The sequence below is a fragment of the Chlamydotis macqueenii genome, chromosome 1 (genome assembly GCF_036417535.1).
Source record: "Chlamydotis macqueenii isolate bChlMac1 chromosome 1, bChlMac1.mat, whole genome shotgun sequence".
NCBI lineage: Eukaryota > Metazoa > Chordata > Aves > Otidiformes > Otididae > Chlamydotis > Chlamydotis macqueenii.
In genome coordinates, this window is record NC_141556.1 from 213,772,299 (window position 1) to 213,789,622 (window position 17,324).

Genomic DNA, 17,324 nt, shown 5'->3' on the forward strand with positions numbered 1-17,324 from the left:
CAAAGCCCAACACGCTCCACAATCTAGGCCCGGGGTGTTTAAAAGACTACCCCAAACTCCAGAACAAAGCCCACCGTCGACAGCCACATTCCTCTGGCACAGCAGAGCTCTGCAGGAGCGGTAAACCTTGGCTGCGGGACACAGAACGCGACTGGTCAGAAGCCCAAGTCTCCCCGGGAAATTGGGAATAACACCACCGCCATCCTCGATTTCAAGTCAAAGGAACATACCTTCGCTCCTACTTGCACTTTTGTAAAGATGAAAGCGAAGACAGCCACCTCTTACCAAAAGAAAAGGGAGCACAAGTGGGAAGCACGTGGAGAAGAAAGAATTAAAGAACATTTTTATCAGCAACACACTAGATGATGCTCAAACTCTTGAAGTGTATTTTTACACTACTCCTTGAGTATCTAACGCCCAGTAGCTGCTACAGAAGCAATGGAAACACAGAGGATTTGATTCCTCCGGCACTAGAGACAGCCAAGCCACTTCTCCCCCAGCAGCAGGCAGACTGAAACACCGACTTTAACCAGTCTTTGGATATTGGCATCAACATTCTGCAGATTTACAAATGAAAGACTCATGTAACAACAAAGATTATGTTCATCTCTTCAGCAAAAAAAAGCCTAAGCTTCAAATGCCTAGAAGAACTAGAGTGTAAGGCCTTCTTACTGGTTAGCTCCCAGTAACTAACCAAAATCTGCTGTCACATAGATTAACAGAAATACAGATGAACGTTTTTAAACTTTGTTTGGTTTGGGTGTCTTTGTTTGTTTTGGTTGGTTGTTTTTTTGGCTAAGAAGCAGATACAAACTTGTCTCACTGTAACTGCTCGAAGAAACTGCAGAAACGACTTTTCTTTCATCTCTTTTCTACTATTGGGTGGAAAATGCAGAGTACAAGGAATAGCTATATTTTTTTTTTTACACTGGAACAATCTCCCCAGGGACTGGAGGTTTTCAAGATGCGATTGGACAGGGTGCTAGGTAATCTCATCTGGGCTCCCTTTTCCACAAAAGGCTGGACCAAATGGTCTTTTGAGGTCCCTCCCAGCCTGGGCTGTTCTATGACTCTACGAACTTGTGGAACACATTTAGCTTGCATTTTATCAATTCAGAGAGCAAAGGCAGCAAGATCTGCTCCCCAGTATTCTATCCAGACGTATTTCTAGATACAGACTTAGACATATTAAAGAAATACAAGTCGTCTCAATAGCTTTCATTGCAGAACTCAGCGGGGGGGAAGAAGTCGTTCCAGTTACCAAACTATTTCCTCCGATCACAGAATGGTTTGGGTTGGAAGTGACCTTCAAGATCACCCAGACCAACCCGCCCTGCCCCGGGCAGGGACACCTTCCACCAGACCAGGTCACACAAAGCCCCGGCCAACCTGGCCCGGAATGTTTCTAGGGATGGTGTGTCCACCACCTCTCTGGGCAACCTGGGCCAGCGTCCCACTACCCCTCATGGTAAAGAATTTCTTCCAGTATCAGGAAGGACAAAACACAACTGTTACACCCCACAGACCATATTGTAAAGCAGTGCTACGTGCAAGCAGCAAGTGGTGTAACATCAAACGGATGCAGTAAGACCAACTGCTGCATGCAATTTCAATTCCCCACCTAAGCAGAGAACAGTTGGTTCTGTCAAAGCAATAGTTGCAACACAGAACAAAGGTGTGGAAGAGTTTGAAATTCTTACTGGTTAGACACTCCAGGGGAGACACCTTGGAGGCACATCTATTTTTAAAGAGCAGTTATGTGTTCTGGTATTGCCAGTACAGTGAATTAATTTCAGTTTATCACCTCACACCAATAACACTGGAGCTGGTGAAATACATTTATTGGAATTAAGAGGTCTGGGCTTTGTTATGAGTCACATTAAAAAAAAAACAACCACCCTTGTGATGGTCCACTCAATTTATTTTCCTTCCTGTAATTCGAATTGAACTGAATTCTGAAAGTAATACTAGCATTCCCAGAAACCGCCTGGTTTCCCCCAACTATACAAACATATAAATACTGTAGCAGATCTTGCGCAGAAAATATGAGCACTTCACCTGTGCACGACATCTTTCACACAACTACGTGGACTAACAGCGTTGAGAAGAGGGGAAGAACGAGAAGATGAAGAGGATCGAGAGCAGCCCTGAGGAGAAAGACCTGGGAGTGTTGGTAGACGAGAGGTTCAACATGAGTGGGCAATGCGCCCTTGCGGCCCAGAAGGCCAACCGCATCCTGGGCTGCATCAAGAGGAGCGTGGCCAGCAGGTCGAGGGAGGGGATTCTGCCCCTCTACTCTGCCCTGGTGAGACCCCACCTGGAGTACTGTGTCCAGTTCTGGAGCCCCCAACACAAGAAGGACATGGACCAGTTGGAGAAGGTCCAGAGGAGGGCCACACAGATGCTGAGAGGGCTGGAGCACCTCTCCTATGAGGCCAGGCTGAGAGAGTTGGGGCTGTTCAGCCTGGAGAAGAGGAGGCTCCGGGGAGACCTGATAGCGGTCTTCCAATACCTCAAGGGGGCCTACAGGAAAGATGGGGAGAAGCTGTTCAGTAGGGCCTGTTGTGATAGAACAAGGGGTAACGGGTTTAAATTAGAAGGAGGTAGGTTTAGATTAGATATGAGAAAAAAATTTTTTACAATGAGAGTTGTAGAGCACTGGAACAGGTTGCCCAGAGAGGTGGTGGAAGCCCCATCCCTGGAATCGTTCAAGGCCAGGCTGGATGGGGCTCTGAGCAACCTGATCTAGTCGGGGATGTCCCTGCTCCTTGCAGGGGGGTTGGAGTAGATGACCGTTGAAAGTCCCTTCCAACTCTAACTATTCTATGATTCTATGATTCTATGAAACTCAAAAGCAGGACCTAATTCTTACTAGGTGTTACGAGGCAGCTATATTTACTTGTCCTCTTATGTAGTCAGCTTAGATCACACATACATAATTAGAAACGATCACACAAAATCAATTAACATGAAAGAAAAGTTCATAACCAACAAGCACATTAAAAGAACACGTAAAGCCGCTGCCATCTACGCCCTCTTTCGCTAGCAGCAACACAGGTGAAAAAAAGGAAAGTACACTGAGAGATAAGATTGGCTAAAACCAGGCTGGGCAGACATCAACAGCACAGAAAGCAGCGGCTGGAAATCAAGACACCGTAATGCTGCCTACTATTGCTTTTCTCAATTTTTTTTTCTTGATTCCAAAGTCATTCTAGCCTCTTTCCTCTGTCTCTGCCTTTAGGATGGACAGACATTGATTTTTAGATCAAACATGAACAGAAACTCAGCAGCCTAACATATGGTAATGTTTCAAGACAGAAAAATCACAATTTTGTCAAAAGAATACAACTATTTTACTACACTGCTGGAAGTCTGAAAAATGTCTGGGTCAATTTTATTTAATTAAAAAAAAAAAAATCAGGCCCTCATCTCTGTCATTCTCAAACTCTGAATTAAAACCAAAGTACTTCTAGAAAGTAATTTCTTAAATTTTTAGCCTTTCCAAATATTGCCAGGAATATCTCACGAAAGACGCAAATTCATTTATTCTTACATTCAAACATCTTTGAAAGCACTTTTGATCTGAGATCAACTTAGGGTATCATACTGTCAGAAGACCTGTGGCTTGTTTGGCTTTTTGCCTCCTCACTTTTTTCCTCCCCTCCAAATACGCATACAGAATACAGCAGAGCCAAAAAAACCCAAAAACTTACTTCTGCTCGGTATTGTACCTATTTAAACACGGTCACAAGCGCCAACATTTTCTTCGCTGACACTGCTTCGCATCTGGCACGCAAGCTAGAGATAACTATGGCTTTACCACCATAAATCTTCCCAAGCCTTCTGCATGGCTGAGCTCTTCTCATAATGTCAGACACCACGGCGTTTTGTCTTTCTCATTAAAAGGATGCTTGCTGGAGAAGGCGCAGGAGGATGGAGACGTGCGCGAACAACCTTCTCGCAGCCTCCGGAGAGCGGACCTAAGCGCATTCTCACAGGCACAAAGAAAGGAATACTTAAAATAACTCAAAAAAAAAAAAAAAAGACTGTTCCAAGGAACAGCTCCGAACTGAAGAACAACTTTAAACATCTAAGAAGAGAATCTACACGCTTACAGAAACACACAGGGGAAAAAAACCTAGATTTCAATAGATTTTTTTTTTTAAGTTACTTTTACTCTTTCCTCAAGCATTAATTGGAAATAATGTGTGAATACAACCAAACACTTACAAACATTAACTCAATAAAAAGCCTCTAACTTCACGTATTCCTACTACACATTTTGGAAAAATGTTATTAAAATTTTAAATCCTACTATAAAAAACAAACAGAAAAACACCGCTTTGAGCTGTTATAAACCAGTTTAGTTTACCGCAAATACTTGACTGGAATACCTTTGGTTTAATTAGGTTTTGCCCTTTTTCTACAGTCTATTTTTAAAAATATGAATGCAGAATACCTTTTTTTTGTGTGTTTACATACTGCAGTAAGTGACTAAGAAAATTAGGCAGGCTCATTGACTTTACTAAGACCAAAAAAAAAAAAAAAATCAGATGCTTATTCATCAGAAAACTAAAATCACCAGCAGTAATACAAGACAACAGCTAGGTTAAAAGTCCACCAAGAGCAGGAGAAGCTGATCTCAATGAGCAGCAAGCAGAGTAACTTCAGAGTACTTTTGAAGTGCTGAGTTCTCCAAAATAAACTCTTTTTACCTCTGCCTCCCCTATGAAGAGTATTCACATGAGATACAACCCGATAATGTCGTTTCCCTCATTCGTCAGGACAAGCTTCCCACCCACCGGCACGGAGCAGGCACGAGGTTTTCAAGGACTACCGACGGATGACGGGAGCGGCCGTTCTCTTTTGATTTCAAAGTCGGACTCGACCCAAACGCAGGAACTCGAATATTAAAAGGGAATTCACACAATGCACCACGAAGAGACGGGCTGAACAGGTCTCTAACGTAAATTCTGCATATTTCTTAAGAGGTTCTTCAGCATCCTTTATAGAGAGCTCAACTAGTCTTTAGGAGGCACAAAGCACACACAAGTTCCAATTATAACTTTTACCAAAAATATAAAAACAACTTCAGACACAGCAACAACTGCCAGATTCGCCAAGTCATGTCAGCTTCTATGAAGAGAGGTATCCTTTCTTCTTATTATTTTTCAGAAACACCAATCTGCAACAGGGACTGTGGACAAGGGACTGTGTCTGCATCAGGGACTGTGGACAAGATTTGATTTTCTGATTAATTTCAGTTCTGTGGCACAAACATCAGCCTTGCCAAGAACCAGCATTCACAACGCGCTAGCGGGTATTTTCAGCACGACAAAAATCGAACTTGTTCTGAGCCAGCTTGATATACACTCAAAAACACTTCAGCGAAGCCAGTTCTGGTGTAATACAGTCTCCTGCTGTTCACCACACCCTCCTCGCAGAGGCAAGAGACGAGAATCCGTGCCCGCAAGCCAGATAATATAATGGACCATGAACCGGAATAACACGAAATCGGCTTCACTAGTGGATGCACATCTCCATGTTCACCTGCGAATATCTAAAATAACTTCCAGGGGAAAGACAAGGCTGTCACAGAGGGAAAGGGAAGGAAAAAAAAAATAACATCTTGAGTCACAAAGCTAGGTGAAAAGGGTGGAATGCCCTTTATCAGCATTCTCCGTGTCCCAAGCCACAGTAGGTATTGTTTACAAAAGTCTTTGTGCGGGTTACGCTAAAAGGCTGGAAGCACTGTCTGCAGAAGACGCTGAAAGCACTACTGGCAAAGGATGCAAAACCTGCAACGTAAACCTTTTCCCAACAAACATGACAGAACAAATACAACAGAACAGCGTAGGAAATTAAGCCAGGCTACACTAATTGTGTCTGGAATGATAAGAATGCTCTTCCTCTTTCCAATACAGCCTGTCATGACGTTTCTGGTACGTCCTGAACATCTTCCACTCCTCTTGCACACAGGGTTCTGGAAGAAAGAGCTGGGATTAAGAATACTTAGAGCCTCAAAGAGAAAGCCTTCCTCACAGAATTAGGCTCAGGTTTCAACAAGTAGATTGAAGAAAGAGCATTCTGTCCCTTGAAAATGATCCTATACCATATATTCTAATATACATACCTAACTTGGCCGATTTTCAGCTACGCCTTGCAATTGTCACCATAAAAACGTGTAACAAAGGCAGCTTTACAGGACTGCATCGCAACGGCTGGTTTTCTAGAGTTCTGCCAAGTAACATCATGGTGAAAAATGACAGCTCCAGGAAAGGCCATACTCGGATAAAAGTCAGGAAAAAAAAAAAACCCCGCGCAACTTGCTGCAAGCTAATGAATTCTTTCTTAAAAAGGGGGCACTGAGTCAAAACTGAAAATGCAACATGTTGTGCTTAGTACCAGAATCATCTTTTTACTGTCTTCCAAGATAAATGCACACTGAAGGCCCAGTGCTCACCAGCTAACACAACAGCCTGAATTCTCCCGAAAGCTTCTAAGGAAACACAAGCCGTTAAAAATCAGACTTCCAGAGCATACGTTGGAATTGTTTTAATAAGCAAAAGCTCATTGAAATGCAAACCTTAAAGCTAAAGTGGAGGAAAAAAAATAAATTTAATGGATTCTCGGGTTTTTACTTCTGCTACAAAAAAAAAAAAACCCAAAGATTTGTCAAAAACAAACCTTCATTAGTTAACCAAAAACTGTGAAGCTACTCAGAAATATTGAAACAAGAGATCCATTAACTTTCATATGTCAAGGATTAAAAAAAATAGAAATGAAAAATGAAGGAGTGCAGTCCATTTCTCAATTCACTGTGCCAAGATAGGCCTGAATCATTACACTGTGGCTATGTTTATACTGAAAGGTTTTTTTTTTCTTTCCTGCTCAAAACTTGGACTTCCACACCCAGTAGGCAACATTTTTTTAAGTACATTCCAAGCTTCCCTCAAACAGTTCCAGTCAAAACATCACCAGGTTTTAATTCCATCAAGAATGCCAGTATCTCATTAGAGGACCGCTTAATTACAGGTAACGTGCCCACACCACAGATTCTGTGGCATCTTTATACGGAATATTATTCAGAAGTAACACCACCAACTTTTCTCAAAATTTCTGAAATTTCTGCATATTTATTCTTATAGCAAAGAATTATGCTACATCCCCTGAAGTAATTAACAGAACTTGGGGAAAAAAAAAAACAAAACCGAACTCACAATACTCACTAGTGGTGAGAAAGATCAACCCAAGAGGAAAGAACTGTCATCAACTCCAAAGAAAATGGCAAGCTTTAAAGAAAATAAGTCTCTAGATCTACTAGTTGCATAAGGAAAGCCTTTTCAAGTGTCAACCCCAGACCAAAACAGTGCATACAGTTCTCATGAGTTTGTCTAACTCCTCCGCTGTCTTCCACTTTGCCAGGTTACGCAATTCAGAATTTGCAGGCGCAGAAAATCGTTCTGCTCCTGCTTAAGTAAAGCCAGGAACACCAGAGGCAAGCGTCACGCCTGCTGAAGGGAGTGAATGACCTTGAAGGAAAAAGGAAAGGTGGCAATGAAGGACAAATTTCTGAGCATTGTAAAGGAAAAAAAGATCACCTCCTTACAAAAACCTCCCAGCAACTGCAGAGAGGAAGTTCTAAACAGGAATTTTTCAAACAAGGCCTTATCGGATACCCATTAGCCAGAGGCAAACACGCTCTGCTGCCCAATACAGGGTTCCAGAGTATCCAAACAAATCGCATTCCCTGCAGCTGGAGAGCGGAAAGAACAGGAAGAAAGGTAAACTCCTCACTACCACACTCTGCCGCAGGCCAGGAAAAATAAAGCTTTCTTAGAATTTTTCAGAATCTCTTACGGCATCCTAATATACATGGCTATACACATACATAAATATCTATTCTTCTACAGTTTTCTTTTCCAGCTACCTACCCTTCCGCAGCGCTATCCATACCGCGACGAGACTTTTCTCTAACGCAGTATCCGTTAAGTGATCCGCGTTGTAGCTGCTGTGTTAGATTTGATGTATTTAAAACTGGAACCGCCGTTAGGTTCTACTCCAGCAGCTTGACCCAGAGCCAAAGTTGCCCTAAACCTTATCAGGAACCTACCAACGTAACCAGTGAGGTTACAGAAGCGTAGTCAAATTCCACCGGAGAGTACAAAGTATACACACAGCAAAAGGTTACACGCAACTTTATTAAGTGGAGTAAAATTCAAGATATAAATGACATGTTAAAACTAGCAGCAGCTGGCTATCTACACATACATATTCATTCATACTTTCACTTTTTTATTTTTTTTAAAATACCTGTACTGTTCACTCAGGCTTGTTATGACAAGAATGAGACACCAAGTCAGAGATGTCGAAGAAGTACTCTGTCCTCATACCGGGCACATAAACACAAACCCCCAGTAAGTTCCCTCCTCCCTCGCCCAAATACTCCGCATCCAACGTGCTACGTCTCAGCGGAGCAGAAGCAAGCGGCAGCCCGGCTGACAGGACCACGGCATCCAAGAGCAGAAATGGCTCAGATGGTTAAGGAAGACCCGATCTCCCCACTCAGATCGTTAAAGAAGACCCGATCTCCCCACTTAGCAAATAAATGCTTAACAAATCTAGCAGGCGGAAGCGGTACTGCTGAACATTAAATACAAAAGCATCTTGGAAACAGAGGTGGTGCCCCAGAACTAACTAAAATTCACAAGCTCAGAACCGGATAAAGAAAGGACTAAGGGAGAAATGAAGCATCTGGGAGGAAAAACAAAAAAAAAATAAGTTGACAAACTGGAAGGAGGGAACATTCTTCAGAGGGCAGAGCTTTGGATGAGAGCATGGAAGATAGGAAATACCACACAAAGGCAGGGCGGCAGCAGCAGGAGAAAGGCGAATGACACAGAAACAGAGCTAGAGGAGAATGCAGCTTTACAAAAAAAAAAAAAAAAAAAGAGTTGAATGAATTTATAGGATACATTACCCTGCCACATATGCTAGACCGGACAAGGAGAAGACACTTCAAATAAAAAAAAAAGTAAGGAGGAAGAAACCACAAGGACAGAAGAGGGAAAGAAACAGAAGGAGGTATCTGTACATATATTTGCATCCATATCAGGAGCACACGAAGGTTATGAGCCTATGATTTTGGCAACTCCTTTTACACTATGAATTCCGCTGAAAGTGATGAGAAACTAAACCTGCAACCCCACCAGTGAAAGGACTGTACTGCTCTTCCACCTCAGCCAGAAAGCATGCAATCTCTGCATCCATCTGCAACACACTGTGCAATCAACTGACTCAAAGTGACAAAGCAACACAGGATCAACACATCAGGGCAGCAGAAAATTAGCTGAGACTTAAATAAGGTGGCCTTTCCAGCTCTGTAATTCACAAAGCAGAAGCCAGGCCTTCTACAGGAGCATTAGGCCGTGGTTACACAGCAGCTTTAATCTCACGTGAACCTGCGCCGCTACTGCAGTTTTGCTTTCCCTCTCCTCCCTCAAGGTATTCATTCCTCCTACCTCTCACGCTAGCAGGGGCACTCGCGCAGCCGCACAGCAAGCTGGACCAGGGAATGGATTTATGCAAAAATCATCCCTTTCTGTGAAGGTTTAGGGAAGATTTGACTTCAGGTGGGTAAATTCCCTAATCCACGTTGCTCACCCGTCCTCGTGCTCCTACAGGGAGACAGCAGAAACAGTCAGCAAGTGGAGCTGGCCCTTCAGCGGCGGTCCAGACACACAAAAGCGAGGTACGCCTACGTCCCAGCAAACTGTGGGCCATTTCAGACCACCGCGTGCGACTTATTTCGTACCACCAAGCAAATAAGGCAATCTTTAAAACCAAAATAAAACATATGAAAATTGCCAACACCTCTGATAAATTCAGCCATTCATAACACAGTTGGCCCCTGGAAAAAAAAAAAAAAAAAAAAGGAAATGAACTTGCTGCCTAAAAGCAGCCAGGTGTGGATAGAGTGAAGCAGCCATAGAGAAACTCCGAAGGATTTTTGGAACAAAGCCTACATTTACCTTTCAGGGGGAAAAACCTCTTTCTCCACCTCAGTTGCAGAAAGACAATCTTTTTATAGTAATGCCAGCACGGATCTACCATGTGAAAGGATATGGTAGCTTTAGTGAATTACAGAAGATAAACATATGTCATGCCTAAAACTGAGCCAATGATCCTAAAAAGCAGCCTGAATCACTTGTTCCACAAATTCCCCAAGCACTAAGTACGAAGAAATGTAACACAAAGAGCCAAACAGAGATTAGAAACGCAGAAATGTATTTTTAAATCTATTTGCTAACACATTTCGAAACATATTTTTTATTACAGTCTTGTCAAGTCATAAAAAGCTACTTCAGCTTTACTGCTACTAAGCTCCCGCAGAAAAGAGAAATACAACACAGCCCGTAAGACTGCAATGGATATTTGCCTTTTTTTACTAGGTATTAGACTTTTACATTGTTCCAAAAGCTGTCAAACTCCCAGGAAACCTTTCTGCTCAACTACCAGCAGAGAGATTTGTCAAGTCCTAGGTATGCTTTCCACAAGGAAAATACGTTGACTTTTCTTCCCAGCCCCCAGGACCTGAATCTACATCCCTGCATACAAAACGTCGCATTATCACTCAAAAAGAAGACATATTTTAGATTTAATTAAACACTGTGGTTTTGTTTATGTACAGCCCTCAAGGAGATTAAGTATCTGCAGAGGGGCCGGAGAAAAGGTAGTTACAGCTACATGCCTCAACCCTGACCAAGAAGATTCCCGTTTGGAATAAACAGTGGTTCACTTTTCATCCTCTCCAAACGCCATCGTTTAAGCCTTCAAACTATAAACATTTAAAGCAGTGCTCAGTTTTGCATTAAAGATATCAAAGCCATTGGAATGGCAAGTATGCTTATGATCTGCTGGGCTGCCAAAAATCATCTGCTAATGTACTAGACAATAGCTGTATTCTAGTAGAACTCAAAGAGAACTTTCTGATCTTTTCCTTGCGTCACTTCTTTTTAGTTTTACACAAAACTGAACCGAAATGATATTAAAAAATGTAATTAAGAGTTTTAAATCCTGCACAAATACTATGGTTTGTAGTATTGCATACATGATTGGAATGCCTGCATTTATACGCTAACAAACACAGCAATTATTTGTAATAATTTAACATTCTAAAATATGCATTCTTAATCCCTAACTTGCAAACCACGTATTCAGAATTTCTTGTTGCCACTGCAGCCGTTAACTTTGCAGAATGCAGAGCAGCATAAAGCAAGAGCACAAAGTTCTACTCTCGCAGCGCCTGACAACGGCGCTACGAAAGGACCCAAACTCTCTCAAGTCGTGATAAACAAACAGCATTCAGTTAAAATTTAATACTTGTGGATAACAGCAGGGCGCTTTCTGTAAAAATAATTCTTCGTCCCGGAGACAAAAAGATCCTGTGCGTGGTTCCAGCGAGCACGGCTTTCTGGAACGCTCCGGAATCACGGTGGCTGCATCTCCTGAATACAGTCATAAACAGACAAGTAGCGGGATGACGAGATTGACACCCAACTTCTCACGCGAGTGTCACACACCGACCGGCGCAGCATCAACAGCCCCAAAGCTTTCAAAGCCCAGCTCCTCCTTCACAGTTCGATGCAATTAAAAGGCCTCTGCATCACAAACCAAGATCGGGGCGGGGAGGTTTCAGCAAATGTTCTGAAGCAAGAATTCTCTTTTTCTCTCTCATTCTGTTATGTGACATTTGAACAGATCACCAACATGATGGAGCTGTCATATCCTATCACATCATTCCATCTTTAAAGAATGTTTAATCTGCAAATCCACGCAGCGATTCTGCAAAGGCAGATTGCTCGCAACAAGAACGCTGAACAGAGACGATGTTTAGGGACCCTGTTAGTGAATTAAATATATTAGCACAGTTTCTTAATCCATAACATTAAAACCTACAAATTAAATTAACTGTAGGAGTTGAATTACAGTGAACAAAAATATTTTAAGCCGGTATTTTCCACAGGTTTTCCTGTTTTTGCATCCACGGGCTAATAATGCGTATGACATCTTTCAGCAGAATACAGACGAAAGTAATTATCAGCTCCTGAAAAATAGGAAATGCTAACAAAACCTGGGCTAGAGCAGCAGTACCTGGTCTAAAAGTTCTAAAAATACACTTCTGTCTAGGGGAAAAAAATTTCTTGGATCAGTCTGTTACTTATTACTCAGCGTTTGCTAGTTAAATACTGCACAGCCGCTAATTTTAATCTAAGGAAATGAGTGCTGTGATCTTTCCCATACAACACCCACAGCAGAAAAACAGGGGAGAGAAAGCTCGAGGCTCGACACTCTGATTTATGAAGAGAGGACACCGTGAGAGCGAGACAAACAGTACGTCACCTGTCAAAGTTGCCACACTTGCATTTTATATACAAACACAAAGCAAGAAATCTCTTTTAAATAATTAACGGGCGGACTGTACGCTGCCAAAAAAAAAAAAAAGAGCAGGACAGCAGTGAACTCGCTGCTGAATATTTCACAGAACCATCCCAGAAACTGATCCTCGCCAAATGGAATGATTAATCCTCCACATAATGCCAGGCATCCACCACCACCGCATTTTGTTAAAAGCAAACTTTTAACATCGAGAGAAGCAATCACATTAGGTAAAATGAGTAATAAAACCCCCACAATCGATATCCCCTAGATTTTCCCTTCTGATCTTAACCTGTGCAGAGTTTTGAATTACAAACGCAACTCCTTATAAGTTCTTACAAGTTTCTGGTTAAAAATGCAATCTACTCAAAAGTGCTGTTCAAAGCCATCTCCAGCGATACATAAATCATGAGTGGTTTTAAAACATTTCAATAATTTTAGCAGCCTCTCACAACCAGTAAATCAAAGTCTTAGTCTATTATATAGAGAAATATTGCTGAAAAGACCAATGCTTTTTGTACTTTGTTTGTGACTTTATTTTTTTAACATTTCCCCCATTGAAGAGCAGAAAAAATGGTGTGCATTGTGTTAGCTCCAGTTATAATTTCCAGCTGTGTCAAAACTTTAACAGCCTAAAAGCAGGAAATCCAAAGAGGAAATTCCATCGTCAGTTCCTGAAGTTTTGTAACTCAAATGTTCTTCCAAAAACTGGATCTTAAAGGAATTTTGGTAGCATTTTCTGTAACCTTACCTGATATCTTCAAGTAGATCACATTCTGCCTGATGCTTGGCCTGAAGTTTTGTCATCTGCTCAATCTGAATGTTTTTTAGCTCTTGTGTAACTTTCACCTACAAAAAAAAAAAACAAAACACACAGACCACACATATATTTTCTGTAGAGTTTAAGTCAAATTTCAACAAGTAAGAAAACAACTCATGTCCCTCATCTGTTTTGAAATTGCACATTTCAGTGGAAAACTCGAACACAGAATTAAAAGGGCAGTTTAACCCTACACAACATTCATAAAGGCTGATTTCAATCAATGCTGTCACCCCAGCAGGCTTACGCTGCACGCCGCAACAATCTCAGGCTTACGCCTCACCATTCCCAAAAGCGCAATTTTATTCCAAAACCTGGGAGGGTAGCTTGTGTGCAAAGCTAGCAAAAAAAAAGAAAAAGCAGGCCAGAGAGGGGGGGAAAAAAATAAATACTACAGTGTAAACATTTAGCACTTCAGTGCAAGTCGTACAATTCTGAAATTTATTAAGCTGTCCTACAATTGCTATCATTTAAAGACAGCTTAAATATCAAGTTGGTTTTGATTTTGATTGTGCATCAGATCAAAAGTGCCCTCTAGAAGGGCTCAGAAGGGTGGCCTTACGTTTTTCAGTATTGCTGTCATTTTCCTTTGAACCTTGCCATCACGAAGCTAAAAATCTCAATACTTTGGGAACCTACTTGATAACTGGCACAGGTATCAAGAATGATTTGATTTTGGAAGGGAACCTTGGGGTTGTTTTGTTCTTGTTTTTATAAAACAAGAGGTCTTGGCATTTAAGCCCTCTAGTGATCAGAGGAAATCCACATATCGGCCTAAAAAAAATGATCACCAGCAGATCTGGGGACGTTACGCATTCATGAGGACAAAAATGCCAAACAGTTACTGTAATGGGGGAAGAGAGATGAAAAATTCACAGAGGAAGAAGACACAGATCTCCCTCTTCTTCACTAGCCAGGCAAAAAAAAAAAAAATTAAAAAATAAATTCTAGATCTCATCAGCTGGCAAAAGCCTCCTCAATTTTAACACTGGAAACTGTCCCCCAGCAACAAGCACCCATTTAGTCACAACATTACATAAAGACAAGTTTTGCACATGATACCAAAGGGAAAAAAAAAAAAAATATCAATCACATGTGTGCCCCTGACTTGAAGCAGAAAAAGCGTCTATTTTTAACATGAACTTTCGGCATTTTCATTTTTATCTGTATACAAAAAAAAAAACCTAACTCAAAATAAATAAACCCACACAAGATAACCCACGTAATGGATATAATCTCAAATGAAATAACATAGGCAGAGAATGACAAACGTGCAGCATAAATAAGCTGCCAAACACAAACTGAAATAGAAATAGGAATTGTTTAACAAAAGCAGAGTCCAGCCGCAAAAGGAGAGGTCGAGAGGCAGGGACGAGAGATCTCCACTGCAGCCGCCTGCCGGGGCTACTGGGGAGCTGGGGGGATCACCAGGGATTTCTGTTTACGCCCCCTCTCAGGTGTTCCAGCCCTCCCAGTCTCTCCCAGTCACTATGGCACAGTTCACACAGCGAACCCCTGCAATCTCCTCTCCTCGCCGAGAAGTCTCATCAGCGCGTACGAAATCTCAAGCATCGACGGCGAGCTACGACAACCAGGCTGGAAGCGATTACAGCCCAAAGCACCCCGATCGGGCAGCATCGCGAAGAACACACAACACACACGAATCTCAAAACCACACAACCGCCCTCCGCGGTGCCTGCAAAGGAGCGGCATCTCCATCCCGAGACCCGCTTCACCCTAAAACCCCCCTTCGCCCGCTAAATCCCCCTTTTCTCCCCACACGCTGCCCATGGCGTCCAGTCCTCAAAATAACGAAGCAACAAACCAGTACTCAGGCGTAGCTCAGGACCCAAGCCTCCCAGATAACAACCTGCCTACACACACAAGCCACACTGGGAAGAGCCTTTTCTCCAAATCTACGTTCCTTACGCCTCTTCCCACACCCACCCCCCCTCTAACGCAAAGCACCCCGTATTCCCACGGACCCAAAAAAGCCTCCCCGCTGCATCCGCAGATTGCTCCCATCACGCGTATGTTGCACATTTTTGGTCGGCCCCCGTTTGCCCGCTCTCCCGATACGCGCTGGGATAGCCCGCATCCTTCCATCAACTCCAGAACGTGACCTTCGTGCCCCAAGACAACCAACGCGTCGCCGTCAACCCCCCGTAGCACCCCGAGGCAGCTGAGCCCCCAAAACACAGCCGGGAGCACCCCACAACCGGTGCGCACTGTCTCAACGCCTCCGTTACGGCCAAGCCCTCTGCAGTCATTGACCGCCTTCCATCCCACCCGGCCATCGCTCTCCTTCATCTGGAGAACCTCCATGGAGGTGGCCCAACACCCACCGCCCCCCCCTGCACCCCAGCCCTTCCTCTGCCTCCAGACCTCACCTCCCCCACCTGAGCCACCCCCCAGCAACCCCCCCACGTCCAATTTCCACCCCATCCTCCCCCAAACATCCCCCACCTTGCTGGGCCACCCTCCCCAAGACCCCATCTCCCCCACTTCCCTCCTCACACTCCCTGTGCCCCCCCCCTTCCCACCGACCCCCTCCAGGCCCCTCAGACCCCCGCATCCGCACCCCATACTCCCCCCCCCCCCATATCCTACCCCATCCCAATCACCCCCTCCCCAAAAAGCCCCCCACGGAGGAGGGGAGGCCCTCACCTTCCTCGGCGGGGGCTGCATGGTGCTGGGCTGGGTCTCCACATCAATTCCCTCCCCCCCGGCAGCCCCCCGCTGCTGAAGGAGGAGGAAGAGCGGGCGGCGACCGGCTCCCTCCCGGCTCAGGGCCGAGTCCCGGTCGGCGGGAGGAGCGGGGATGGTGGGGAGGGAACCGGGGGGGGGGGGGGCAGGGAGGGGGGCGGCCTCTTCCTGGCGGGCGGGCAGCGAGCGGCGTCCCGAGTGCCGGCCCCGGGGAGCGGGGAGGGAGAGGAGGCGGCGGAGGGAAGGCGGGGACGCGGAGCGACTGGAGGGGGGAAAGAAAAAAAAAAAAAAAAAAAAGAAAAGAAAAGGAAAAGGAGGAATTAAAAAAAAAAAAATAAATAAAAGGAAGCGGCGCAGCACGGCTCGGGAGCGCCCCGCTGAGGGGACGCCTGCCCCGCCGGCGGCCCAGGCCTCCCAGCCGCCGACAGCGGCTGCCAGCGAGCGCGGGGGAGGGGAGGGGAGAGAGCGGCGGGGCGGGAACGCGCACCGCGCCCCGCCCCGCCCGGAGCGCCGCTAGGGGGCGCTGTGGGCAGGGCGGGAGGCGCGCGGGAGGGGCGGGGTGTGCACGGGGGGTGGGGGGGGTGTGCGGGATTCGCGGCGGGGGGGGGGGCGCACGGGGCTGCACGGGGAGGGTGCGGGGTGTGCACAGGAGAGGGGTGCGGGATTCGCGGGGAGTGGTGCAGGGGTACAGAGAAGGTGCGGGGTGTGCACGGGGGGGTGCACGGGGCTGCACGGGGGGGTGCAGAGAGGGTGCGGGATGTGCACAGGGGGGGGCGGAATTCGCGGGGAGGGGTGCAGGGGTGCAGAGAGGGTGCGGGCTGTGCACAGGGGGGTGCGGGATTCGCGGGGGGGTGCAGGAGTGCAGAGAGGGTGCGGGGGTGCAGAGGGTGCGGGGTGTGCACGGGGGGGTGCGGGATTCGCGGCGGGGGGGTGCACGGGCCTGCACGAGGAGGGTGTGGGGTGTGCACAGGAGGGGGGTGCGGGATTCGCGGGGGGGTGCAGGGGTGCAGAGAAGGTGCGGGGTGTGCACGGGGGGGTGCGGGATTCGCGGGGGGGTGCAGGGGTGCAGAGAGGGTGCGGGGTGTGCACAGGAGGGGGGTGCGGGATTCGCGGGGAGGGGTGCAGGGGTGCAGAGAGGGTGCGGGCTGTGCACAGGGGGGTGCGGGATTCGCGGGGGGGTGCAGGGGTGCAGAGAGGGTGCGGGGTGTGCACAGGGGGGTGCGGGATTCGCGGGGGGGTGCAGAGAGGGTGCGGGGTGTGCACGGGGGGGTGCGGGATTCGCGGGGAGGGGTGCACGGGCCTGCACGAGGAGGGTGTGGGGTGTGCACAGGAGGGGGGTGCGGGATTCGCGGGGGGGTGC

The 17,324-nt window shown here is 45.7% G+C and overlaps 1 protein-coding gene across 2 annotated transcripts in view; it reads right to left on the reverse strand.

The window, feature by feature from the left end:
* Positions 1-16,188, reverse strand: part of FCHSD2 (FCH and double SH3 domains 2) — a 154,290-nt gene extending 138,102 nt beyond the window's left edge. Inside the window, exons 1-2 of one of the 2 annotated variants that reach the window (XM_086739763.1) lie at positions 15,926-16,188; positions 13,190-13,287 (exon numbers count right to left, since the gene is read on the reverse strand). In XM_086739763.1, coding sequence (XP_086595889.1) covers positions 13,190-13,287; positions 15,926-15,946 — 119 coding nt within the window. In that variant the 5' untranslated portion in view covers positions 15,947-16,188. The remainder of the gene's footprint in view (positions 1-13,189; positions 13,288-15,925) is intronic. The other variant, XM_086739764.1, reaches the window with a different exon arrangement.
* Positions 16,189-17,324: the final 1,136 nt, after the last annotated feature.